This window comes from Stomoxys calcitrans, chromosome 2 (genome assembly GCF_963082655.1).
Source record: "Stomoxys calcitrans chromosome 2, idStoCalc2.1, whole genome shotgun sequence".
NCBI classification, from domain to species: domain Eukaryota; kingdom Metazoa; phylum Arthropoda; class Insecta; order Diptera; family Muscidae; genus Stomoxys; species Stomoxys calcitrans.
Genome location: NC_081553.1, coordinates 209,901,643 through 209,929,510, shown reverse-complemented (window position 1 = coordinate 209,929,510; position 27,868 = coordinate 209,901,643). Strand labels below are relative to the sequence as shown.

Sequence of the window (27,868 nt, the reverse complement as noted above, 5' to 3'; positions counted from 1 at the left end):
ATGTTGTTATGAAAATAATACCGTGTGATATGGAAAAAATTCCATATGGTATTATGAATCAATACCGTATGCTTTGAAAACAATACCTTATGGCATTGTGAAATCAATACCGTATAGTTTGGAGACAATACCATACGGTAGTACCGTAGTAATACAATACCGTATGGTATGGAAACAAAACCATACGACATTGTAAAAAAAACTTGCGGTGTGGAAACCATCACATATGGTTTGTGAAAATAGTACTGAATGGTATGGAAAAAATGTCATATAGTATTATGAAAACAATACCGTAGGAAAAAATAGGTAGGAAGTGGTAGAAAACAATACCATTTAGTACTGTCAATACAATACGGTACGGCAGGGAAATAGCATCATATGGTATTACGAAAGCAATACCGTATGGAGTGCAACAATACCATATGTTAATGTCAATACAATACCGTATGGTATGAAAACAATGTCATATGGTGTTTGAAAACAATAACGTATGGTAGGAAACAATACCTTGTGGTATTATGAAAAAAATACCGAGTGGTGGAAAACAATACCATATAGTATTTTGAAAACAATACCATAAGGTAATACGAAAACAATACCATATGGTTTGAAACAATACTATTTGGTATTGTCTTCTAAAATATTTATATTATGGAAACATTTCCATATAGTATTTTCAAAGCAATACCATATTTTATGGAAACATTTCCATATGGTATTATGAAAATAATACCGTAGATATGGAAACAATTTCATATGGTGTTATGAAAACTATACCGTATGGTATGGAAACAAAACCATATGGGAGTATAAAAAAATACCGTATGGTATGGAAACAAAATCATGTGACTTTGTAAAAAAAACTTTAAAAAATGTATGGAAACCATCTTATATGCTATAGTGAATATAGTGTCGTATGGTATGGAACAATGCCACATAGTATTATGAAAACAATGCCGTAGGAAACTGGTAGGTAGAAACAATACAACATAGTATTGTCAATACAATTCTGTATGGTAGGAAAACAGTACCATATGGTATTATATAACAATACCGTTTCGTGTGGAAACAATACCATATAGTATTGTGCAAACTTTATGGAATGGTATGGAAACAATATCATATGGCAGTATAAAGTCAATACCACATGGTAAAGAAACTATACCACATGGTATAGAAACAATACCATATGGTATGGAAACAATACAATATAGGAAATAATACCATACATTGTTAAGAACAACGCCATATTGTAAGATACAATACCATATATTACTGTGGAAACAATATCATATGGTAGTATGGAACTAATACCGTATGGTATAGAAACAATACCTCATGTCATGGAAATACAGTAAGTATGAAAACAATGTCATATTTGAGGAATCAATACCATAAAGTATTGCAAAAACTACATCGTATGGGGTGGAAACAATATTATATGGTGTATGAAAACAATACCGTATGGTATGGAAACAATACCATATGGTATGGAAGCAATACCATATTGTATTGTTTCCTACCATATATATGTATGGTATGGAAACAATACCAGTTAGTATTTTCAAAATAATACCATATGGTATGGAAACAATTCTATATGGTATTATGAAAACATTACCGTGTGGTATCGAAACAATACCATAAAGTAATTTTTCTCCAAAAACCGTATTAACTTACTAACTCTACCATAGGTTATAACTTTTTTTCGGTGCAGCAAACATTTAAGCTTGGAAATATTTACAATAAGCCTTAATTTAGAGAACATAGGCAGCATTAATGTGGGTAGGCATGTGTAAGTAAGTACTATATGAGTATATCAAAAAATGGAAAGAGTACAAAATGGATATGTCAGAGTCACAGAGAGGAGTGTTTAGTAAATGATTCAGCCTAAAAGTTTCAAAATTCTGTGTGAAAACTTTGGGCAGTGTCAATCATTTTTGAGGTCAGAAATATTTCCGAGTTGGAAAGCATCTGCAATAGAAGAAAAACAGAAGAAAAAGAGAAAAGATTATTTCAAAAATAAATTCCTTTAATTTTTAACCATGTAAACTTACCTCCTTTAGAGTCAAACGCCCATCACGATTTTCATCACACAAACTAAACAAAGTGGCCGCCTCCTGCAATGCATATCTCGGGGTCTTGGGATTCACATAATTCAATAGCTCTCCCCTATCCGCTTTGCCGTCTTCATTTTGATCTATGATTCTTTTGAATTCTGCTCTACGCTCTACCACTGTTTTCGATATCAAAGACTTGCGTATCAAATCATCATCATCGGCCACATTGACCTCGGAAAATTCTTCTATGCTCAGTTGATCATCACCATCTTGATCGAATTGCCTTAACAAATCATCTACCAATTCCAAGAGATTCGTTATACTCGATTCGGGATGACGAAATGACAGATACTCATCTATGGTTAGGGTGAAGAGATCTGTGCGTGCTGCCTCCGACCAACGTGCCTTGTCGCGCATCATGTCCTCGCGTGCCTTACGATTAAGTGCTGTATGTTTGATTTCGTTGTGCTCATCGATATCGGCCTCGGTCATGCCATGTTCTTTGAGGAAATAACGATGATACTCCTCCCATGTTATGAGGCCATCGGCAGGGGATATATCAACTCGTCGAAACTCTCGTGGATTCAATTGGATGGCTTCGTCTATGTGGTCAACTATGTTTTTATTGATGTATTGTCCCAATTCCTTAATGGTTAGGTATTTGTCATGATTGCGATCGGCTCTGAAATTAAAAACAAGGAGAATTATTTGGAATCAGAGGGGTTGCGATTTCAGGGGGTAAGAAATAAAACAAGTAAAACGATGAAAAAAAGTAGGGACGACTTAAGTGGGGCAAAGCCGACAGCTACGGTGATGGCGTCAGATCGTAGCAAGTTGTTCTCCCCTCCTACAGGTGTGGGTGCTTCAATCTTATAACTATTCGTCAGAGTAATTATTGAGGAAGAGACGGATAAACCAGAGGGATAAATAGTTCGCCCCAGCCTTTAAGTAAAGGTGGTATTTCCGACTCGGGTTCAGACAGCGACGGTGTCAATGATACATTCATCGCAGCCAAATCGAGAGATGAGGTTAGCGGGATGAGCGATGGCTTTGCTAAGCTCATAAGCAACCCAAGAAAGCTATACGGGGTACGACGAAGGAGACAGAGAAGTATGCATCGGCAATCGGGTGAAAGTGATTGACATTCCAAGCACTTCTATGGAATCTGTATAGGGAACTGGATCTCCATAACACTGAGCATAACACTGCTAAAATGCTGAAGAAGAAAAAGAGCTCCCCGCTTTCAAGTGCAAATGCAAATTTTGCCCAGGAAAATTCCACTGAGGAACAGGGGCAAACTTCTCAGATATCAATGAGTGCTGTCCGATTCAATTTCAAGCTCAATGACAAGGAACCTTCTTTTTATAGCCGAGTCCGAACGGCGTGCCGCAAAGCGACACCTCTTTGGATAGAAGTTTTACATGGCATAGTACCTCGCAACCAACATTAGGAGTCGAAAACCACTGTTGAAAATTTTTTCTGATGGTCTCGCCAGGATTTGAACCCAGGCGTTCAGCATCATAGGCACACGTGCTAACCTCTGCGTTACAGTGGACCCGCTTTTAAGTATTCTGGGAAAACCAAGCCAGCCATCCCGCAATGGAGACTCCAGACAGTGTCTTGCGGGGGAAGACAAAGTCGGAATAGGAACGAAGGAAGCGCTCATGGCCCCTGAGTCTTCACGGCGGATTGTGACTTCCTAAAGGAGTCCACAGCCATCACTGAAAGGGGAAGATGGTCGCTGAGAATGGTAAGGAGCCGTTTGCCGAGAATGCCAGAGTGGCAAGAAAGCACCACAGAGATGAGCTGACTCATGCAGTCGTCAATATCAGCAGAGCATCCAGTAGGATTCCACCAGATCATCGGGTGGAGGATCTGATTTTGCTAAAATGCTTAAGAAGAAAAAAAGCCCTCCCCCCCTTTCAAATACTCTGGGAAAACCTATCCTGCCACCCCGCTATGGAGACTCCAGACAGTGTCCTGCGCAACAGGAACGAAGGAAGCGAGCACCACGCCTGAGTCTTTATGGAGGACTGCGACTTCCAAGAGGAGGCCACAGCAATCATTGAAGGGAAAGATGGTCGCTGAGAATGCCAGAGTGGCAAAGAAGCACAACAGAGATGAGCTGACTTAAGCAGTCATCAATATCGGTAGTGCATCCGGTAGGATTCCACCAGATCATTGGTCCCAAATGGAGGAGCTGGTTTTCAGAGCTGATTTTCGAACATGTGTGGAACTCTGTATGGGGTCCACCCATACAAATGATGTGCTGCGAGTATAGAGGGGACATCTTTACGCTGCGTTTTACGTGGGCGTAATGTATTGATTGACCGTCAAACAGCTGGTCAGAGGTATCCACGCTGCCTGGGAGGGCGCATAGCTTGACCTGGTGAGAAAGATGGATATCCCCCAGCTCACAAAGGCGACGGTATTCATCAAGCGATGGGGCAGTAAATTTGCGACGGAACGCATGTTGGGATTCTTGGGCAAGCAAAACCAAGGTTTGATCGCAGAGAATCTGGGATGTCTTCCACAGGAAGGAGAAGGAGGAAGAAACTCTCCTTGTGGTTGGCATTGATCAAATCTCCGTGACGAGTCTGGCTAAGACTTACTACGAGAGCAAAGCTGAATTTTTCAAGATTGGGAAGACTAGGATAAACAGAAATTCTCATATTGAGACACCAGACCGTGCAGCGGCAGGTGACTCAATACCGCTTAACGAACAGGAGGCTGATAACGTGACAATCACCGCCTTTCTCAATATTGGAGAGACTTGGATAAACAAAAATCCTAATACCAAAATATCAGGCAGTACAGTGGCGAGAGACCCAACACAGCCTTACAAACAGCTACCCGATGACGGGATTCTTGGGGAAGCAAAACCTAGTTTTGGTCGCAGAGAAGTGAGAGGTCTTCCACAGGGAGGAGAAGGAGGAAGGAACTCTACTTGTGGTTGGCATTGATCAAGTCTCCGCGACGAGTTTGGCTAAGACTAAAGGCATGGCGCACTACGGGAGCAAAGCTTTTTTTTTTTGCTAGAAAGGAAATCTAGTATAGGTAGAAATTTTCCTATTGAGACATCAGGCCGTGCAGTGGCAGGTGACTCAATACCGCCCAACGAACAGAGGACTGACGACGAAACAATCACCGCCTCTCTCAATAATGGAAAGACTAGGATAAGCAAAAATTTCAAATTTTTCCAATGAACAATCCACTAAGGAACAGGGGAAATCTTCTACCATAACAATGAGTGCAGTCGGATTCAAGTTTAAGCTCAATGAAAGGGGACCTCCTTTTTATAGCCGAGTCCGAAAGGCGAGCCGCAATGCAACACCACTTTGGAAAGAAGTTTTACATGGCATAGTACCTTACAAATGTTGCCAGCATTAGGAGGGGAAAACCATCGTTGAACATTTCTTCTGATGGCCTCGCTAGGATTCGAACCCAGGCGTTCAGCGTGATAGGCGCGCATGCTAATCTCTGCACTACGGTGGCCTACGGACTAGGATAATCAACTAAAATATCAGGCAGTGCAGGGGCGAGAGACCCAAGGCAGCCTAACAAACATGAACCTGACGACGGACCAAACACCGATTTCAAGATTCGGAAGACTAGGATAGGTAAAGTTCCTAATATTGAAAAATAGGGCAGAGCAGCAAAGGCTCTAGAAGTGAAAATCGACGGGACATATATATTTAAGCCATTTAGAAATCTGAACCGATTTCTATGAAAATTACCAATGATCTCGAGAGGCATAAGGGAAACTTTCGTGCTGAATTTTACTTTGCAATCAACCACATAGTTGGTAGTGGTCTTTAGCATGTCTGCTACGATTTAAAAAAATCTTTTTCAGGGCTTCAACTTGAGGTCTTGTATCCCTTTTAAGTTGTCCAATGCCTAATCTTAAAATTTAAATTGAAATTGGCCCACATCGCATGGTATGATTGTCCCCTAATCCCCCTTTGCCAACTGGCACAATAAACCATTTGTTGATACACCTCACAACGATTACCCGCTTTTGAGTTGTGGTGACTGAAAATGGAAATTGGGATACACTCAAATGTTGAGTCTTGGGATTAAGTATCCACCACAATAAACAAATACTTGTGCGCATTTGAAAGGAAATCCAATCCTAAGAGCAAACGGAATAGAAGTATCTTTAATTTGGGAAAACGAAAACTTTTACCTTGAGCTAAAGAGGATAAAAGGCTCAACTAAGGGTTTGCCCTCTCTCTTTCTCTCTCTATCCTTCAACATTCCTCTCTAACTTGGCGATAAGTTGCGATGTTCACTGAGTCGAAAGTTATCTGCATGGCAAGGACTCGACATCATCACTGCCAAACAATAAATAACTACAAAGTTTATAATTATTCAGGATGCCACTGCCACAGCCGTATTATGGAGTTCAACTTGGTTGGAAAATTCAGGTGCCCTTGTAGGGGTTCCGCACACACACACACACACACACAAACACATAGCGACCCACTTACATTTACATGTAATAAAACTAAATACCTTTTATTAGCTTAGTTATATGGCTGCAATGTAAGTTTCATTATTAGCATAAGATATTCAAGTGAGCCAGAGACATTAGGGTGGAGTACAGAAATCTGAAGAGAAATAGGTTCAAGCCTTAGCATTTGACCGGATCTGAAGGTGCTCAGGAGGGAAAGCAGAAGGCTTTTTAAAAAGGCCAAAAGAGAGAACACGACAGAGGGCATCGCCACGCCCTTGCCAAGTTCAAGAAGGAAATGAAGAAGGCAACGGGGAGTTTCTGGGCGAAATTCTGTGGGGAGCACTAGTGAGACATCTGGCTTGCGCAAAGTGCTCTCGAAGGATCCCTAGGACGGGAGGACGGGACTAACGCTGAAATTGGGGGGAGGCAGTGGAACTTTTGATGGAGGCTCATTTCCCAGGTGGCCATGAAGAAGTCGACGATCAAGATATCGCAATGCCTGCTTATGCGGCCCTAACGAATGAGCTCATCAGGGACATCGTTGACGAGGAGAAGATAGCGTGAGTGGTCCGCATTTTCCGGCCATTTAAGATGGCCAGACCTGACCGAATTATGCCGGCACTGCTACAGGAGTCTATTGGAGTCACTCTGTCCTGGCTTGAGCGGATCTTCCGAGCGAGCCTGGCATGGTCCTATATACCGAGGGCATGGAGAGAAGTCATGGTGGTCTTTATCCTCAAGGCGGGAAGAAAAAATCACAGTACGTCGAAGGATTATAGGCCTATTTGACTGTCATGTTTTTTGCTGAAAACAATGGAAAGACTGATTGACCTGAAGTTGAAAGGGGGACTGACGCCGGAAAACTTCAGTGGGGCACAATACGCATACCTCAAAGGCAGGTCGGTGGAGATGGCCCTTCACGAGGTGGTACACGATCGGTATCACCCCATAAGATTTTTGCAGTCCATCCGACTGTTTCGCTGTTCCACAGTGTTACGTTAGTCGTCCACGCCTTTAACTCAAATTGCGTCGACCCGTAAAGCTACGGGTCAACCAAGTTTTTCAACGGCAGTTCTCTGGCAATTACTGCCAAATTGTCTGTCCTTTCATTCTCCGGCCCGGCACCCAAACGATGCGAATTGTGCCATCCTTAGAGAAGGCGCTAATCTCCTTCTTACACTTCAAGACTGTTCGTGATCTTACCGTCCTGATTGTTTTTACCCTTATGGTCATTTTACTGTCCGTAAATATGTTCACATTCGATGTCTTCGCGTTAGCACCACACTACCTTACGCATTCCGTGATCGACCGCATCTCCGCCTGCAGCACCGTACTATGGTCAGGCAGTCTAAAACAGATCTCAGTCCCTGGGTTCTCAATGTAGACCCCAGATCCACTCTATCGTCTAGCTTTGATCCATCCGTGTGACATGATCTTTCAGATGGCAATACTAGGGTTCCGTCAGTCCAAGACTGTGTCGCTGGCAGCAATGCCTCGCACTCGAACTCAAGTGTCTCGACTCGACCTCAAGTGTCTCGACTCGACCTCAAGTGTCTCGACTCGACCTCAAGTGTCTCGACTCGACCTCAAGTGTCTCGACTCGACCTCAAGTGTCTCGACTCGACCTCAAGTGTCTCGACTCGACCTCAAGTGTCTCGACTCGACCTCAAGTGTCTCGACTCGACCTCAAGTGTCTCGACTCGACCTCAAGTGTCTCGACTCGACCTCAAGTGTCTCGGCTCGAGGCGGTGGTTTTCCCCTCCTAATGATGGCAACATTTGTAAAGTACTATGCCATGTAAAACTTCTCTCCAAAGATGTGTCGCACTGTGGCACGCCATTCGGACTCGGCTATAAAAAGGAGGCCCCTTATCATTGAGCTTAAACAGTGAGGCGCCAGATAGTCGGCCCCCTTTTTTGTAGTGACGCCGGAAATATTTCATCAGGTACTGATGATTTCAATGGTTTGCAGATACTCAAGGCTTCCTTGACCATAAATTCCGTTGTGGTAAGTCTGCGTAAGCCATGCGTGAGCATTCCAAAACTATGTGGCCTAATCTATTGGGTTGCCCAAAAAGTAATTGCGGATTTTTCATATAGTCGGCGTTGACAAACTTTTTCACAGCTTGTGACTCTGTAATTGCATTCTTTCTTCTGTCAGTTATCAGCTGTTACTTTTAGCTTGCTTTAGAAAAAAAGTGTGAAAAAAATATATTTGATTAAAGTTTATTTTAAGTTTTATTAAAAGTGCATTTACTTTCTTTTTTAAAAAATCCGCAATTACTTTTTGGGCAACCCAATAGACTTGAAGAGGTCTACTGCTTTGCTGTCATTGGCTAAAACGGACGTCTCAATCATTGTGTCCGTCATGACAGGTCACTGTCTAATCGGAAAACATGCTGACAGACTGAAGGTTGTCAGCAACGACTTTTGCAGAAGCTGTAGGGACATCGAGGAAGAGACAGACTATAGAACACCTTCTGTGTATCCCGCACTAGTACTTAGAAGGACTTTAGGTTCTCATTTCTTTGAGAACCTGTCTGATTTAGCGAAACGTGAACGTTCGCAAGTTGTTGGGCGATCTGGCTGGTTCAACGGTAGGACCTATAAGGCATCATCCTTCTTCTGTTCCTGTGGTATCACAATGGACGAAAACGTCTAAGTGAGTCTAATGGCAGACTGCCACTTAAACCTAACCTAAGCTAAAACCTTCGATAAACCTCACTATTGCAAGATTCCGGTGTGTCCGTGAGCCCCGTCGTATCCTATGGAAAATGGGTTTTCATCCAAAGCCTCACAATGTCCAAACATGTCCTCCGTTGGCTCTGCTCTCTCTCATTCAGTTTGGACATGGATATTTGAGAGAAACTTTTTTATCTTGGCGGCGTCATTAACGCTATCAACATGTTAGGAGGAAAGCTTCCAGGAGACACGTTTTGCCGCTCTGGTAATCATATTGTATACCTTGAGCCTCATGGTTTAAATGATTGTATAGCCTGAGGGATTTTGATTCATTCCCAATTTCCTCGAAAATCTTTTGCTATAGCATATCAAAGACATTTTTTCTCGAAGTTTTCAAAAATTTCTATTTACCAGTGTTACAGATTTTCTCCACACCAAAGATTTTTTTATCTTATTGGGGAGCAACTTGAGTTTTGTTAAAATTAATACCAAAATTCTTCTTAAAGCTGCTTAATATCAGATGCTGTAGATGGAAAGCAAAAAAAACAAACTAAATTAAAAAATTCCCAACATGTTTATTTACTCTACACATCTCATACATTGAACATTGCCTGGCAAAGTTTATTTTCTAGCGTTTAATTTCAATTCCTCATAAATACTCGACGTCATGGTGTTTCATTTGAAGTTGTTTTTTTGCTTTTGCTTTTACTGGAAATTCATCAATTTCATCGAAATTTATTTAGACAAACAGATCCAAGGATTTGCCGACCCACACACATACCCCCCCCCCCACTCATACACACACCCATCTGTTTATATTATAATCATATGAGCGTGTATGTGTGTAATTTCAGTTTAATGTGTGTGTGTGTGTGTGTGCGAATGGCAGGAGTGACATTGCTAAATTCTAATTTTTGTTAAATTTCCATATATTCGCACTTACATACACTGACAACGCATTAAAAACACTTTATAAGAGCGCACTCATACATATACACATGTGTATGTGGGTATGTATGTATGTATGCATGAGGGTGCGCTTGATTGTGTATGCAAATGTGCTTTAGCAGTGTGGCTGTGTATGCATGTCGTTAGCATGAGTCCTGGGCGAGGGCGAGTGAGTGTTTGGTTGGGTGTTTATATAATTGCAGCATAATTTGACTTGTATTACCATCAAAGCAATCCCGCCCGCCCGCCCTCCCTCTGCCTCACGAATAAAACGCTAGCTGACTCATTCGTGCTTTGTGCTTCGCACATTTAAATGGTATTAATTTTATGCAGCAACGAAAATATTTTTAATTTTCTATCCTGACTCTTTACTCTTTGGCCAAGGAATTTCTGTTGCCTGTCTTTGAGGCGGGGAGGGGGTAAGGGCTGATTAAGGAGGATACAGCAACAGTCAACTAAACATGCACACTCACACACACACTCACATCCACGCACAAAGCCTTGGATTTGCCAACATATCCTTCCGCCTTCCCTAACAACTAACGCTGTGGCAAAGTAAAGGACTTACTTGGCTAAAAACTGTGTGACTGAGTAGCAGGGAAGCAGCGCAGTGGGGAAGTCTATGCTGTGCTATATCATTTCCGTTTCCTTGCTTAACTATTGTGGCGTTTACATTTTTCAGTTGTGGCCTCGCCAGTATGCATGGATCTCTAGACTGTGGTGTGTGTTTCCTAATTTTTGGGTACACTTTTGGTTTTTGGCTTGCCTTTAGACTGTTGGATGCCTTAAGGGCAGGCTTAATTCAAAATTTATATGAGTATGGATTACTGAAGGTTTGTTAGCTAAGGAGTTTAAATTCATCTGCCTGGCAAGGAAGCAAAGCATAGTAGAAGAAATTGTTGAATGCCTTGGATGCCAAAAGGTAGATTTTTGACTTTAACAAAATTTTAATATTTTTTTTTCAATTTTGCAGATTTTATTGTCCCGATACTTCCCATTGGGACTGGAACTACGCCGCCATTGTCGCGCTTAGGCTGAGAGAGCTCGGCATGCTGAAGGAGGATGGCTGCGGCCAGAGTTTGATTCTAGGTGGGTAGAATGAAAAGGATCTCCGACTGCCTGTCACCAGTGCCAACTGGAGAGAGGGCATTCGCAATTCGTGTACTTGAGGAGGATAAGACCTCGATCTACACAGATGACTCCAAGATGGAGTCAGGGATTGGATTGGGGGTCTACTTTGTTGCACTCAATATCAGCATGTCTTTGAGACTGCCGGACGAGTGTATGGTCTTTCAGGCAGAGGTCTGTGCCATTGCCGTGGCCGCAAGAGGAATTCTGGCAAGGGGCTTACCGCCCTCGAAACTCAGAATTTATGTGGACAGTATGGCGGCGCTCAAGGACTCGGGGTCGAGGACGGTAAGGTTGAGATGCGCGAAGGACTGTTTGGAATCCCTGGATAGGCCCCGGGCCCACGATGTGACGCTGACATGGGTTCCTGGGCATGAGGGGATTGCAGGAAATGAGAGGGCGAACGAGTGCCCCAGGAGGGGTTCGTCTGCGCCGGGCGCATCAGTCATCGGGCTTGTCGACGTGCCATTTGTAGAGCTACTGAACACGGTAGAGGAGATGGCCAGGGCGCGTCTACAAGGTGGGATACGGTAGATGGTTGCCGGACTGCGAAGACGCTATGGCCGGTCATCGACCAGAGGAGGAAGAGGGAGTTGCTGGCGTTCGATAAGAAGTCGATGTGTACTTTGACAGGGGTCATAACCGGACACTGTGCCATAGGCCGCATGGCGGCGCGCATGGGGATACCGCACAAAGACTTCTGTAGGCGTTGCCTCGATGGAATGAGGAGAAGACTATTGAGGAGACTTGCTTTGTTCCTAACCGGGTATGCAGAGACGTAGGCTTTCCTTTCTGGGAAGAACTTGCGAACGTACCTCTGGTATCTCTTCTGAGTTTTATTGAGGGGACAGTATGGTTCCTACGGGGGGTGACACAGACTCCGACGTAGGTAGGTCCAAGCTTGTGTAGGGAAGGGCGGTTCTTCACCTCCCGCTCGGGTTTCTCCCCTACTCATGTCTTTTTCTTTTTATTCGTGTATAACCTCTAATATGAGGTTTCACATTGACGTTTTTCTTTCCCTTTCTCTCTCTAGGGTACCACAAAGGGCCAAACTGGCCTCCTAGTGAATTCGCCCTTTGTGGGAGATCCTTTCAACCTAACCTAACCTAACCATTGTCCTGAAAAATCAAAAAATTAATATTGCCTGAAACTTTTCACAAAAATAACCAAAATACCCATTTCGGCAAAGATGCTTTTCTAATCGTCATTTTCTAGTAAATTTGCTGTGAAGGCTGCAAATATTTTTTGGTGCAAACAATTTTTTGCATGGGTTTAGAGGAGATATAAAATAAAAACAAAATTTCAGCCAAATCGGATAATATTTACGACCTCTAGATGCTCAAGAAGTCAAGATCCCCGATCGGTTTATGTGGCAGCTTTATCAGGTTATGAATCGATTTGAACCATATTTGACACATTTGTTGGAAGTCATAACGAAATAAGTCATGCAAAATATTAGCCAAATCGGATAGGAATTGCGTCCTCTAGAGGTTCAAGACGTAAGGATTCCAGATCGGTTTATATGGCAGATATATCAGGTTAACAACCGATTTCAACCATAGTTGTTTAAAATCTTAACAAAACATTTCATGCTAAATTTCACTCAAATTGGTAAGAATTGCGCCCTGTAGTGGCTCAAGAAGTCAAAATCCAAGATCAGTTTATATGGTAGCTATATCAGGTTATAGACCGATTTCAACCATGCTTAACACAGCTGTTGGAAGTCATTACGAAACACGTCATGCCAAATTTCACCCAAATTGGATAGCAATTGCGCCCTCTAGAGGCTCAAGAAGTCAAGACCCCAGATCGGTTTATATGACAGCTATATCAGGTTATGGACCAATTTCAACCATACGCAGCACAGTCAACCGACGTCGTAGTTCATTCCAAGACGAATTTCGTGAAGGTCGTCCAAAATCAGTTGTTGTTCCAAAAACCATTGATGCTGTGCGCCAACTGATGTTGCAAGATCGTCCTGTGATCTATCGTGAGATTGAGACAACCTTAGGCATTGGTGTGACCAGCATAAGGTCAATATTGCATGACCGTCAAAAAAATTTGTTTTTGTTGGATTCCACACAATTTATCAATCGCTAAAAAAACAGCTCATATCGATTGGTCAAAATAAATGTTCCAAAACTACGAAACAGCTGCATTTTTGAGCACTCAAAATTGCGATTTGATGAGTCATTCGTCGTATAGTCCTGACTCGGCACCAAATGACCTTCTTTTATTCCCATATGTTGAGAGATCAAGGTTTTTCGACACCTGAAGAAGCGGTTGATGGGTTTAGATTGCATGTTTTTGAGATACCTCATACAAAGTGGCAAAAATGCTTCGACAATAAATCGATTTTCGATCATAAAAATTTATTTTTGTGTTCTCTAATCCCGAAATATAAAAAGCAACCCTCGTATGTAAACCACCTTTCGTCATAAGCCGGTGAAAAATGCATAATTTATGTCCCCATAGCAGCTATTTCGAAATATGATCTGATTTGGATCAAATTCGGCACGGACTTTGAGTAGTCTAATAAGTACAAGTCATTGCTCAATTTTGTAGAACAAAATATTGGAATTTTTGGTAGCTACAATATATCCAAATACAGACCGATCTGAACCTTAAACGACACGGATGTCGAAAAGCCTAACCTAAGTCACTGTCGCAAATTTCGGCTACATCGGACAATAAATGCGTCTTTTATGGACCCCACACCTTAAATCGAGAGATCGGTCTATATGACAGCTATTGGGTTGCCCAAAAAGTAATTGCGGATTTTTTAAAAGAAAGTAAATGCATTTTTAATAAAACTTAGAATGAACTTTAATCAAATATACTTTTTTTACACTTTTTTTTCTAAAGCAAGCTAAAAGTAACAGCTGATAACTGACAGAAGAAAGAATGCAATTACAGAGTCACAAGCTGTGAAAAAATTTGTCAACGCCGACTATATGAAAAATCCGCAATTACTTTTTGGGCAACCATATATCCAAATCTGGACCGATTTTGGTCAAATTGCAGAAAAATATCAAAGAGCCTAAAACAACTCAATGTACCGAATTTCGGCGAAATCGGATAATGAATGTGTCTTTTATGGGGCCAAGACCTTAAATCGAGAGATCGGTCTATATGGCAGCTATATCCAAATCTAAACCGATCTGTGCCAAATTGAAGAGGGATGTCGAAGAGCCTAACACAGCCCACTGTCCCAAATTTTGACAAAATTGGACAATAAATGCGCCTTTTATGGGCCCAAGACCTTAAATCGAGAGATCGGTCTATAGGGCAGCTATAACCAAATATGAGCCGATCGGGGCCAAATTGAAGAAGTATGTCGAGTGGCCTAGCACAACTCACTGTCAAAATTTTCAGCAAAATCGGATAATAAATGTGGCTTTTATGGGCCTAAGACCAAAAATCGAAGGATCGGTCTATATGGCAGCTATATCCAAATCTGGATCGATCTGGGCAAAATTGACGAAGAATGTTGAAGGGTTTAACACAACTCACTGTGTCAAATTTCATCCTAATGGGATATAAAATGTGGCTTTAATGGGCCTAAGACCTTAAATCTGAGGATCGGTCTATATGGCAGCTATATACAAATTTGGACCGATCTGCGCCAAATTGACGAAGGATATCGAAGGGCCCAACACAACTTACAGTCCCAAATTTCGGCAAAATCGGATAATAAATGTGGCTTTTATGGGCCTAAGACCCTAAATCAAAGGATCGGTCTATAGGGGGGCTATATCAAGATATAGTCCTATATAGCCCATCTTCGAACTTAACCTGCCTATGGACAAAAATAGTATGTGTGCAAAGTTTCAGCTCAATATCTTTCTTTTTAATGAATGTTGCGTGATTTCAACAGGTAGATGGACAGACGGACGGACATGGCTAGATCGTCGTAGATTTTTACGACGATCAAGGATATAAATACTTTATAGGGTCGGAAATGGATATTTCGATGTATTGCAAACGGAATGACAAAATGAATATACCCCCCTCCTTCGATGGTGTCTATAAGAAATGGATGGGTTTAAAAATGTCCACAGAGTTTTTTCTGCTAAATATTTTAAACTTCGCCACCGTAGCGCAGAGGTTAGCATGTCCGCCTATGACGCCGTGACAACATTTTCATCGGTGGTTATCCCCTTACTAACGTTGGCTACACTTGTGAGATATCCTGCCATGTTAAAACTTCTCTACCAAGTGGTATCGCTATCCGACACGCCGTTTGGACTCGGCATAAAAACGGAGGCCCGTTATCATTGAGCTTTAACTCTAATTGGATTTCACTCATTGATATGAGAGAAGTATCCGCTGTTTCTTAGTGGAATGTTCATGGGAAATTTAGTAAGTATTTTAAATAAAATTACATCAGCAGGAAAATCCGTGATTTTTTCAGTTCTTGATTAGGCGAAAACCTTTGACACATCACCAGCCATTTAAAATAATCTTCTTAAGTTCATTGTACATGGGTGTGTATGATTACTTTTCGATAATTATGTCATACATCATACGTCACCTTGGTCACCTATGGCACCTATTTTCCATATAAAAATACTTGGCAAAAAATTAATTGCAAATCAGATGGCCAAATCATGGGTGCTACGGATCTTATGCCACTTCTTTTTCGCTAAAACATTACTGCAGTAGTTGGTTGAGGAGGGATTTGAACTCATCTGTGTAGGGGGTAACGATTCGAATCAGGGTCTAGGAGGTAGCATGCGACTGGGGTAGACCTAGGGGTATTTTTCACTAAAACATTACTGCAGTAGTTGGTTGAGGGGGGATTTGAACCCTTCTGTGTAGGGGGTAACGATTCGAATCAGCTATCCCGATGTACCGAAAGGGTCTAGGAAATATCATGCGACTGGGGTAGACCTAGGGGTATCGATGTTAACCCAGAGAAGACTGAATTCTGCCTGTTCACGAGGAAGGCGTAGTTGAAAGGTGTGAGGCAGTCACTTTGGCTATGAGACTTAAGGCGATGGGAGAATGGATAGAGTGCAGGAGTTGGTCACTTTATCGCCGTATAATCGAGCAAAGATAGGAAACCTGAAGGGAATGCAAGAGGTTGCGGATAAAATTCCTCAGACAACAATTGAGGTTGAATGCAAGACATTACTGTCAGCGGCACAGTCGCAGAGTCTTGGATTGATGGAACTCTGATACCGCCATCTGAAAGTTCATGCTATATGGATGGATCAAAGGTAAAGTGCGTCTGGGGGTCTACATTGAGAACTCAGCGACAGAGATCTGTTTTCAACTGTCTGACCATAATACGGTCCTGCAGGCGAAGACTCAGGCGACCACGGAATGAGTGAGGTGGTGGGGGGTCTACATTGAGAACTCAGCGACTTAGATCTGATTTCAACTGTCTGACCATAATACGGTCCTGCAGGCGAAGACTCGGGCGATCACGGAATGCGAGAAGTGGTGTGGTGTTAACTAGAGGATATTGAACAGTAAACTGGCCATCAGGAATGCAACAACCAGGACTGTTAGATCACGAACTTGAGAAAAAACATTGAGGAGAGAGGTTAATATGAGGTGAATGCACTCTACTCATCTCACAACTCGATATGTAGGAGTTGGGGACTTATACTAGTGAGGTCCATCAGATGTATACTGCTGTGGTTCGGTCCATCCGCACCAAGAGGTGCCAGGTGTAGCACCGACCCTTGATAGAATGGGTGATAATCAACTCAAAGCTCTGGTGTGGGATGACTACGTGGCATTGGCGATGCGACGGACTATATGCTGGGCGTAGCTTTATGCGATGGCGACCTGGAGAAGGTTGTCTTCCCAGCCAGGGAGCTTTGGGTTGGGCGTCCTGCCCTTCTTGGGCCCCTGGTCACTTACATGTATGGGTCCAAGCTGGATGGGGGCACCGAGGCAGGGTTTTTTGTTTCGTTCCTAAGAATGAGAGGCCTCTGTATTGCAGAGGTGAGGAAGTCTGCCAATGGCGGTATACGCCTGGCGAAAACATTAGCAGTGGTTATCGGCTCCTAATGCTGCATTGGCGACATTTGTTAGGAACTATGCCATGTAAAAACTTCTCCCCAAAGTGGTGAGGCACTGGGGCACTCCGTTCGGACTCGACTATAAAAAGGAGGCCCTTTAGCAAGTCATTGAGCTTAAAACTTGATTCGAACAATACGCATTGATGTGTGAGAAGTTTACTTTTGTTGCTTAATGGAACGTTGATGGGCAAATTTGCATAGACTTCTGGATAGGTGCAATGTCTTTCAGGCTGAAGATTTTTCGATTAGCAGGTTCATGGATGTGATCCTGAGTATGGAGTGACGGTGCTTCCAGACTGCCACAATTTATGTGGATAGTAAGGCACTGCTGAAGGCTTTGGCTGCGGGTCAGGTCAAGTAGAGATTTGTAGGGAGATGCCAGGAGCGTTTCTAACGTTTCTGCTGTCAGATGGTGCTGGGTTCCGGGCCATCAAGGGATAGTGGGAAACGAGGTGGTTGACAACATCGTCAGATTTGGATAGTGGATGAATTCTACGACTGTTACGGCGATGGTAGACCCTCTTTTGTGCTGGCTGTTTGGGATGGTAAATGCCTACTACGGCGAATGCGCAGACTTAACGTGGACTGGCGCTGGAGTTTGCAGGGTGGACAAGGCGCTATGACCAATGTTCCCGGATTGTCGATTGGGGAGGGGCAGCATGATCTTGGATCGTTGATGGGAGTCCTGACCTGGCGATGGACCATGGGACGAGGAGTATTTCTGCAGTATTTGTGGAAATATTTATGAATACCTAAAGCCGGAACTATACAAAAATTATTTGATTTTTTTTTTAATTTTCTTTAAACAATTTTTTTGAAAAATTTTCTTAAACAATTTTTCATAAAAAATTGCTTATGAATAATTGTTGAAAAAAAATTATGAAAGATGTTTACATCTTTATGAGGATACTCGAATTAGGTCTGCTTGTCTTTGTAAAATTTCAGGACCTTTGGGCCTAGGTGAGCGCTGGCAGTATTTTTTGGGACCGGAACGGCGACCATGCACTTGGTCCCAACAAATAAAATCAGATTCGTATCTAACTTTCAAATACTTTTCATTTGATACCCATATTGTTACAATCGTCAAACATACCCGTTTGGGTGGGACGTTCCCCCAGGAAGCTTGACTCCAATTTTTTGCTTAACAAAAGCTTACAAATTGGAGACTCCTTATTACGAGTATTACGCTGTTCGCATTCATTCCCATCGGGGAGGTTTGCTCTCTATTCCACAATGGAATGTTGGTTGAAAATGTTGTTTCATTCTTTTTGCTTATTCTAGTCAAATGTTTTTAATGTGCAAAACTCGATAAAACTAAAACACTATTCAGGATTTCTGGAGCCATGATGGTGATGATGATGATGATGATGACGATGTTCCCTTTATAAATTATTCGGTTAGTTCCATGCTCTTAATTACACAATTATTGGGGCGTTATGTTGAGAGAGTATAATTTTCTCTGTTATATGCGTGGCCCCATTGTTTTTGCTGTTGTTGCTGGTTTTCTTCCTTGAGTCCTGAGGGTTCATGAAACCGTTAACTATTTCAAAGCCTTATAAAATGGCTATGAAGCAAAGAATTCCACCTAATATGGTTATAGTTGGTAGCTGGAATGGGAGGTTGGGAATTTTCGTTGGAGCTACATCTCCCTCAATGCTTAGAAATTCCCCATACGAAAAAAGTGGAAGGAGTAGAAGGACAACCGCAAAATCTATTGGCTTTTTTTTTAATTACGGACCTTATAAAAAACGCAATTAAATCAGCAATTTATTGTTCATTTTTTATACCCACCGCCAAAGGATGGGGTTATACTAATGTAGTCATTCCGTTTACAACACTTCGAAATAATGGTCTAGGACCCCATTCTTGATCGTCTCGACATTCTTAGTCGAACTTGCCATGTCCGTCCGTCTGTAAAAATCACTAAAGCGGTGGAACGCGTAAAGCTAGCCACTTGAAATTTTGCACAGATACTTAATATTGATGTAAGTCATTGGGTATTGCAAATGGGCCATATCGGTTCAGATCTTGATATAGCTCCCATATAAACCGATCTCTAGATTTCACTTCTTGAGCCCCTGGAAGCCCTAATTTGTGTCCGTTTTGGCTGAAATTTTGCATGTAGTGTTCTGTTATGACTTCCAGCCACTGTGCCAAGTACGGTCTAAATCGGTCGAGAACCTGATATAGCTTCCATATAAACCGATCTCCAGATTTAACTTCCTGAGCCCCTGGAAACCGCAATTTCCATCCGATTTGGCTGAAATTTTGCACATAGTATTTTGTTACGACTTCCAACAACTGTGCAGAGTCCGGTCAAAATCGGTCGAGAACCTGATATAGCTCCCATATAAACCGATCTCCAGATTTGACTTCCTGAGCCCCTGGAAGCCTCAATTTGCATTCGATTAGACTGAAATTTTGCACATAGTGTTTTGTTATGATTTCCAACAACTGTGCAGAGTACGGTCAAAATCGGTCGAGAACCTGATATAGCTCCCATATAAACCGATCTCCCGATTTGACTTCTTGAGCCTTTACAAGCCTCAATTTTTGTTCGATTTGGCTGAAATTTTGCACATTGTGTTTTGTTATGACTTCCAGCCACTGTGCCAAGTACGGTCTAAATCGGTCGAGAACCTGATATAGTTTCCATATAAACCGATCTCCAGATTTAACTTCCTGAGCCCCTGGAAGCCTCAATTTGCATTCGATTTGACTGAAATTTTGCACATTGTGTTTTGTTATGACTTCCAACAACTGTGCTGAGTACGGTCAAAATCGGTCGAGAACCTGATATAGCTCCCACATAAACCGATCTCCCGGTTTGACTTTTTGAGCCCTTACAAGACGCATTTTTTGTCCGATTTGGCTGAAGTTTTGCACCTAGTGTTCTGTAATGACTTCCAACAACTGCGCCAAGTACAATCCAAATAGGTCAAGAACATGATATAGCTCTCATATAAACCGATCTCCCCATTCGACTTCTTGAGCCCTTACAAACCGTGATTTTTTTCCGATTTGGAAATTTTGTCTTAAAAAAAATGTCATGGAAATTAACACCGATATTCACAAAACTTAATGTAGATTTCCAATAGGCTTATCTGACAGATGTCCTTTATAGAATTGTGGAATAAACCTATTTCAAATCTACATAAAGTTTTGGGAATAAAGCCCTTAGTCTTTATGCTAAAACAAAACTTCATGCGAATTTGGCTTTTAACGAAAATTTCTAGAAAATTTGTCTTTACAGAAGATTTCAAGGACATTTTTGTAAAATTTTTATGAATTTTTTTTAAGTACATTTCATAATCCCTTTCCGCTTTTATCCACGTTCCTGCCTTCAAGAGTCCTGTGGGAGCGAAACTAAAACATCCTTCATGTAGATGAGTGTGGCTTTTTCAACTTTGTACCATTTAATATGGCTGCTCTTGTGTACGGCAAATGCATAAAATCATTAGCATTTTTGGTATTTGAGTTCATGCAAACACAAACACTCACGCACACATGCACACACACACACACACGTATTGCTCTTTAGGGATGCATTTAAAAATGGCCAACAAATCGCATCAATTAAATCACATTCACTTTTAAATAAATACTCTGTCCTAAAGTTGAGTCAGTTGAGTTGAGTCCTGTTAGCCTATGGCGGTCAGGACGGACAGTTTGTGGCAAAACGGCGATTATAATATTGCTGGCCGTTAAAACACTATGGCCATCGACGCCATCATCATTGTTTGTGGCCTTAACAATTGGGCCTATTGAAGTTGTATTGTCGGTGCGGTGCGGTGCGGTGTGGTCCGTCGATGTGGCATATTTACGCGCTTTTATTGCATGCGGTCATTTGGGTTTTCATTTGAATTTAACCAATTTCTTCTCATTTAATGGCATTTGTTGTGTTGTGTTGCGTTGTGTTGTAAATGCATGTTTGGCTTAAATACACAAAAGCGCTTTTAATGTTTTATGTGTTTTATGCCAAGTATTCGAACAATTCAACAATTAAATATTGACAACGAATGCAGGTAATTAAGTTTATCTTTGGCCAACCCATGTACGCGTGTGTATGTGTTTACTTACAGGGATGTGAGAATATGTGTGGGTGTGTGCTATTTGTGTGGGCGACAATATCATATGGGCATGGGGGCATTTTCAATTCCGTTTTGTGCAAATACTCCAAGGACATGTTGATGTGATGAATGCAAATAAGGTTTTATTTATATGAGGTCGAATTGATGGATGTTCATGTTCTTCCCCTTCGAAATGCTTTTAATTTTTTGCTTTTAACCAGTTTACCGTACAGTGATGTTCATAATTGTGGAAAATTTTGGTGTTGAGAAGCGGTAGTGTGTTGAGAGGTGGTAGAGTAGAGTAGAGTAGAGTAGAGTAGAGTAGAGTAGAGTAGAGTAGAGTAGAGTAGAGTAGAGTAGAGTAGAGTAGAGTAGAGTAGAGTAGAGTAGAGTAGAGTAGAGTAGAGTAGAGTAGAGTAGAGTAGAGTAGAGTAGAGTAGAGTAGAGTAGAGTAGAGTAGAGTAGAGTAGAGTAGAGTAGAGTAGAGTAGAGTAGAGTAGAGTAGAGTAGAGTAGAGTAGAGTAGAGTAGAGTAGAGTAGAGTAGAGTAGAGTAGAGTAGAGTAGAGTAGAGTAGAGTAGAGTAGAGTAGAGTAGAGTAGAGTAGAGTAGAGTAGAGTAGAGTAGAGTAGAGTAGAGTAGAGTAGAGTAGAGTAGAGTAGAGTAGAGTAGAGTAGAGTAGAGTAGAGTAGAGTAGAGTAGAGTAGAGTAGAGTAGAGTAGAGTAGAGTAGAGTAGAGTAGAGTAGAGTAGAGTAGAGTAGAGTAGAGTAGAGTAGAGTAGAGTAGAGTAGAGTAGAGTAGAGTAGAGTAGAGTAGAGTAGAGTAGAGTAGAGTAGAGTAGAGTAGAGTAGAGTAGAGTAGAGTAGAGTAGAGTAGAGTAGAGTAGAGTAGAGTAGAGTAGAGTAGAGTAGAGTAGAGTAGAGTAGAGTAGAGTAGAGTAGAGTAGAGTAGAGTAGAGTAGAGTAGAGTAGAGTAGAGTAGAGTAGAGTAGAGTAGAGTAGAGTAGAGTAGAGTAGAGTAGAGTAGAGTAGAGTAGAGTAGAGTAGAGTAGAGTAGAGTAGAGTAGAGTAGAGTAGAGTAGAGTAGAGTAGAGTAGAGTAGAGTAGAGTAGAGTAGAGTAGAGTAGAGTAGAGTAGAGTAGAGTAGAGTAGAGTAGAGTAGAGTAGAGTAGAGTAGAGTAGAGTAGAGTAGAGTAGAGTAGAGTAGAGTAGAGTAGAGTAGAGTAGAGTAGAGTAGAGTAGAGTAGAGTAGAGTAGAGTAGAGTAGAGTAGAGTAGAGTAGAGTAGAGTAGAGTAGAGTAGAGTAGAGTAGAGTAGAGTAGAGTAGAGTAGAGTAGAGTAGAGTAGAGTAGAGTAGAGTAGAGTAGAGTAGAGTAGAGTAGAGTAGAGTAGAGTAGAGTAGAGTAGAGTAGAGTAGAGTAGAGTAGAGTAGAGTAGAGTAGAGTAGAGTAGAGTAGAGTAGAGTAGAGTAGAGTAGAGTAGAGTAGAGTAGAGTAGAGTAGAGTAGAGTAGAGTAGAGTAGAGTAGAGTAGAGTAGAGTAGAGTAGAGTAGAGTAGAGTAGAGTAGAGTAGAGTAGAGTAGCGAGTAGAGTAGAGTAGCGAGTAGAGTAGAGTAGCGAGTAGAGTAGAGTAGCGAGTAGAGTAGAGTAGCGAGTAGAGTAGAGTAGCGAGTAGAGTAGAGTAGCGAGTAGAGTAGAGTAGCGAGTAGAGTAGAGTAGCGAGTAGAGTAGAGTAGCGAGTAGAGTAGAGTAGCGAGTAGAGTAGAGTAGCGAGTAGAGTAGAGTAGCGAGTAGAGTAGAGTAGCGAGTAGAGTAGAGTAGCGAGTAGAGTAGAGTAGAGGAGGGGAGAGTAGAGTAAAGTAGAGTAGAGTAGAGTATAGTAGAGTATAGTATAGTATCAAGTGGCTTGAGATGTGAAATCGGGAATTCGATTTATAAAGGAGCTATATAAGGTATATCAGGGAGGGTAACTCAGAGATCAACATGTTCGCCTATGACGCTGAACGCCTGGGCTCGAATTCTGGCAGGATCATCAGAAAATTTTTCAGCAATCGTTATCCTCTCCTAGTGCTGGCGACATTTGTGAGGTACATTGCCATGTAAAAACTTCTCCCCAAAGAGGTGTCGCTCTGCGTCACGCCGTTCGAACTCGGAGGTCCCTTATCATTGAGCTTAAAATTGATTCGGACGGCACTCGTTGATTTGTGAGAAATTTGTCCCAGTTCCCATTTCGATATCAGGTTAAAGGCCAATTTGGACAATACTTGCTTTGGATGTTGGAAGTCGACACAAAATACAATTCTTATCCGATTTGCCTGAAATTTTGCACATGTCGTTGTAGAATTACTTTCAACAACTATGCCAAACATAGTTCAAATCGGTTCATAGCCTGATATAGATGCCATTTAAACCGATCTCCCGTTTAGATTTCTGGAGCTTCTGCAATTTTGCACATAATGTGAGGAATGACTTCCAACAACTGTGCCAAGTATGATCTAAATCAGTTTATAACCAGATAAAGCCGCCATATAAACCGAACTCTCGATTAGACTTCGTGAGCCTCTAGAGGGCGCAATTCTTATCCGATTTTCCTGAAATTTTGCAAGTGGTTGTGGTATCTAACTGTGCTAAGTGTGGTTCAAATCGGTTCATAATCGGATATAGCCGCCATATAAACCGATCTCCCAGTTTGACACTCTGAGCTACTGAAGGGCTCAATTTTTACTCGATTTGCCTGAATTTTTGCAGGTGGTATTTTTCTATGACTGACTAACAGCCATGGCAAGTATGGTCCATATGTGTCAATAACTCGACATAGAGGAGGGTATATAAAATTCAGCCCGGCCGAACATAGCACGCTTTTACCTGTTAGTGCATATTTTTATTCAATCGTTCGCTGATGACGACAGATGGACGGATATGGCTAGCTGGACTTCAAATGTCAATACAATCAAGAATATAAAGGGTGATTTTTTAAGAGTTATAGGAAAGTTAAAAAAAAAAACATAAAATTTAGAAAAATGCATGAAATCTTTATTTGAATCGATAGTACGGTCCACCGTGGTGCATAGGTTAGCATGTCCGCCTATCGTGCCCAAGCACCCGGGTTCAAATCCTTCCGGCGTGGGGACCTTAAAACATTTTTTCACCAAATGCTGGCCACATTTGTGAGTATTTCAGCCATGTACAACTTCTCAACCAAGAGGTGTCACTTTTCAGTGACACGCCGTTCGGACTCGGCATAAAACAGGAGGTCCCCTTATCATTGAGCTTAACTTTGAATCGGGCAGCACTCAATTGATATTGTGAGAAGTTAGTTTCCCTCTAATTTGTTACGCAATGGGATGTTTGGGAAACATTTAAGCACATTACGTATGGTCAATAGAATTTAATGTTTGTAGATTATGCCATGCAAATGTTTACAGTGGCTGCGCCACAAGTGGCCTATCTGTTAAGTCCAACTTTGGCATACTCTATCCAACATTTCGGCCGGTATCTCACGAATTAATGTTTCATTGTTGTCTTCCAAAGAGTCAATTGAAGCGGACTTGTCTGTATGGACATGAGCTTTTACATAGCCCTATAAAAAATTGTCTAAAGGCGTTAAATCGCACCATCTAGGCGGCCAATTTATCGGTGCCGAACGTGAAATAAAATGTTTAGCGTCCATTGTTACGCGTGCTGTGTGGCATATGGCACCGTCTAGTTGAAATCACACGTCATGCAAGTCAAGCTCTGGCATTTTGGGCAAAAAAAAAGTTGGATATCAATTCACGTTATCGCTAGCCATTCACAATTACCTTACGATTCGCATCATCTGTGAAGAAGTACGGTCCAATGATACCACCAGCCCATAAACCACACCAAATTGTGACTTCTTCTGGATGCATTGGTAGCTCTTGGGATACTTCTGGCTAATCTTCACTCCAAAATCGACAATTCGACTTATTTACGTACCAACTGAGGTAAAAAATGAGCTTCGTCGCTGAACACTATTTGAACACTATGAACTTTCTTAACAGAGCACGCATTTTGGTAATAAAATTCAATAATTTGCAATCGTTGTTAGTTTCTAAGACGTTTCATGATTAAATTATAGACTAAATTGAAGATGTTTGACAGTGCAACAAAACACGAAACGTGCGTAAGCTGTTTAAACCAGTGTTGCCAAAAAGATAATAGCTAAAAAATCACCCTTTATATACTTTATGGGGTCGCAAATCGATATCTTGGGGTATTACAAATGGAATGACCAGAATAATCTTTTGGTGATGGGTATGAAAATATGTTCTTAAACTATGACATTTTTGTAATTTGATAAAAGGTGTTCCCTTTAATGTAAATCTAAGTCCTTGCCTAAGAGCTACTCTACTTTTCTCCTTACTGTTTTGCCCAATCCAATATTCGCTTGTACCTTTACCCTCTGCTCCACTACAAATGTCACATGGTCTCCAGCTTAGTCGTAGAAAAATTCCATTAAGGATATCTAGAAATCACTGCATCATATAGACAACCATGCCTAATCCCAATCTTAGCATCTTCACTTATCAATGTGGTTGATCTACATGATTAGCACGTATCCTTGGCAAAATACATACACATATGCGAATGCCAAGCCAAAGTAGGCAAATAGTAGAAATATGAAAAGCTTCTCTCTGCAAACAAATACAAATGCTAAGGGCTCTTGTGTAGTATGTCTGTCTGTCTGTTGGTCTATCTGTCTGTCCGTCCGTCTGATTGAGAATAATTTATACCATTGTCTATGTTATATGGATGTTCGTTCTACCATATAAAGAGTTGATGGGTACTCTGTCTCTTGGGAGGAAATGCCATTGGGGGAACAGAGTATAATAAGTACATTGGTATTGAGAAGGGGAGACAGGGATCGGGGAGGGGGGGCATTTTGTTGTTAACAAATTGCCAGGACATATATTTTCCTACCTTGTGATAGTCATAGCATTAAACCATACAGCATTGATTTATGCCTGGCTATAGTTCTGTGTATCTACGCATACATATGGGAGTATGTGTGTGTGTGTGTGCGTGTGTGTATGATTGTGCCAGTGTTTGTATATATGCAGAATTCATTTCCCCTGTGTATTATTTAATTTAAATTAAATGTATACACTTTCAAGAGATTGAGATGCCACTCAAAGGCTTTTAATTTAAAATACATACAACCAACTATGAAATATTTGTTGTAATTGAAAATTGCCCAGCAGCCTTCAGCATCAGTGGTTATTTAAAATTGTCTGCCTGCTATGTGCTTACATACCAGGCTACAGGCCTTAAATGATTTCATTGAAATTTATCATACAGAAAATAAAGAGTTATCACCTTTTTCCAAATGAGGACAGGGCAAACCTCAGGCCTTTTAATACGAAACTAAAAGGTGTTACATTGTGGGGCAGATGTTAATGGGGCAAAAAGATACTCAAGGCAGTTAATTACCATATAAGCCACAATGGTGAACACCAGAGAGAGAGAGAGATGGGCATATTCCAGTCTGGTGTCTGGCCGCCAGCCCAATAAAGCATGTTTAAATGTTTGCTTGTGCCCAGGGCTGTGCTTGATATCGTATTTCCCTTTTCGTGGGGGGGAGGGGGTGGTGAAACCTTCAAATAACAATTATTTGGTAATAAACCAAATCTTTTCCATTAGGCAGATTTATATGCTGTTATCTGGAAAATTAATTACATTAATAAACATGACCACATAGCCTTGTGCGTGCGTACGCCTTGGCATAGCTCCACTCGCACATGATACTCTTCCCAAGGTCCCAAGCACGCTTTGCTTCTGCAACAAATTCATATGAATGAGAACAAATTTATCTGCTCTTTGGGGAATAGGTAAATTAAGCCATCTAATTGTCGGATTACATGGCCCAAAAATAGCCATGGATAAAAACACACAATGGGAAAAAGTTTTTTTTTTTTTTTGATATGCTGGTATCAAATGACTTGGATAATCTTAAAACAATTAACAAAGTATCTGAAGGAAGATTACAAGTAAAGAGACAGTAGCTTAAATTAGCATTAATGTGTAGAACACCTGCACACACACACACATACACATACACACATACTTGATCTGAGACCTTTGCTCTTGTAGGAAGAGTGCGCGTCGTTGAAGACTGCTTTCAGATTGAGGGAGTCAGCAACACGTCGTTCTTTATATTTTGGACAACCGTTCGTTCTACGGAAGGCTGCTGTCTTCGGACGACTACATGACATTGGCGACGGAATGACATTCTACGGAAGGCTGCTGTCTTCGAACGACTACATGAAATTGGCGACGCGACGAACTATGTTCCAGGTGGATCTTTCTTCGATGGCGACCAGGAGGTTGTCTTCCCGAAGATGGAGATTTGGGGTGAAGGCTTATACAGATGCGTCCTAGCTGGGGGAGGGGGGGGGGGGGGGGTTGTGCACCGGGACAGGAGATTTTATTGAATTTCTAGGAATTAGGAATTAGTGAAGTGTCTGAGGTTTTT

The 27,868-nt window shown here is 41.6% G+C and overlaps 1 protein-coding gene across 2 annotated transcripts in view; it reads right to left on the bottom strand.

Annotated features, from left to right (window-relative positions):
* Nucleotides 1–1,666: 1,666 nt before the first annotated feature.
* LOC106084714 (45 kDa calcium-binding protein) overlaps nucleotides 1,667–27,868 on the bottom strand; it is a 114,784-nt gene continuing 88,582 nt past the window's right edge. For both annotated transcript variants that reach the window (XM_013248600.2, XM_013248601.2), the window contains 2 exons: nucleotides 2,058–2,742; nucleotides 1,667–1,974 (listed from right to left, as the gene is read on the bottom strand). In XM_013248600.2, the coding sequence (XP_013104054.2) occupies nucleotides 1,900–1,974; nucleotides 2,058–2,742 (760 nt within the window). In that variant the 3' untranslated portion in view covers nucleotides 1,667–1,899. The remainder of the gene's footprint in view (nucleotides 1,975–2,057; nucleotides 2,743–27,868) is intronic.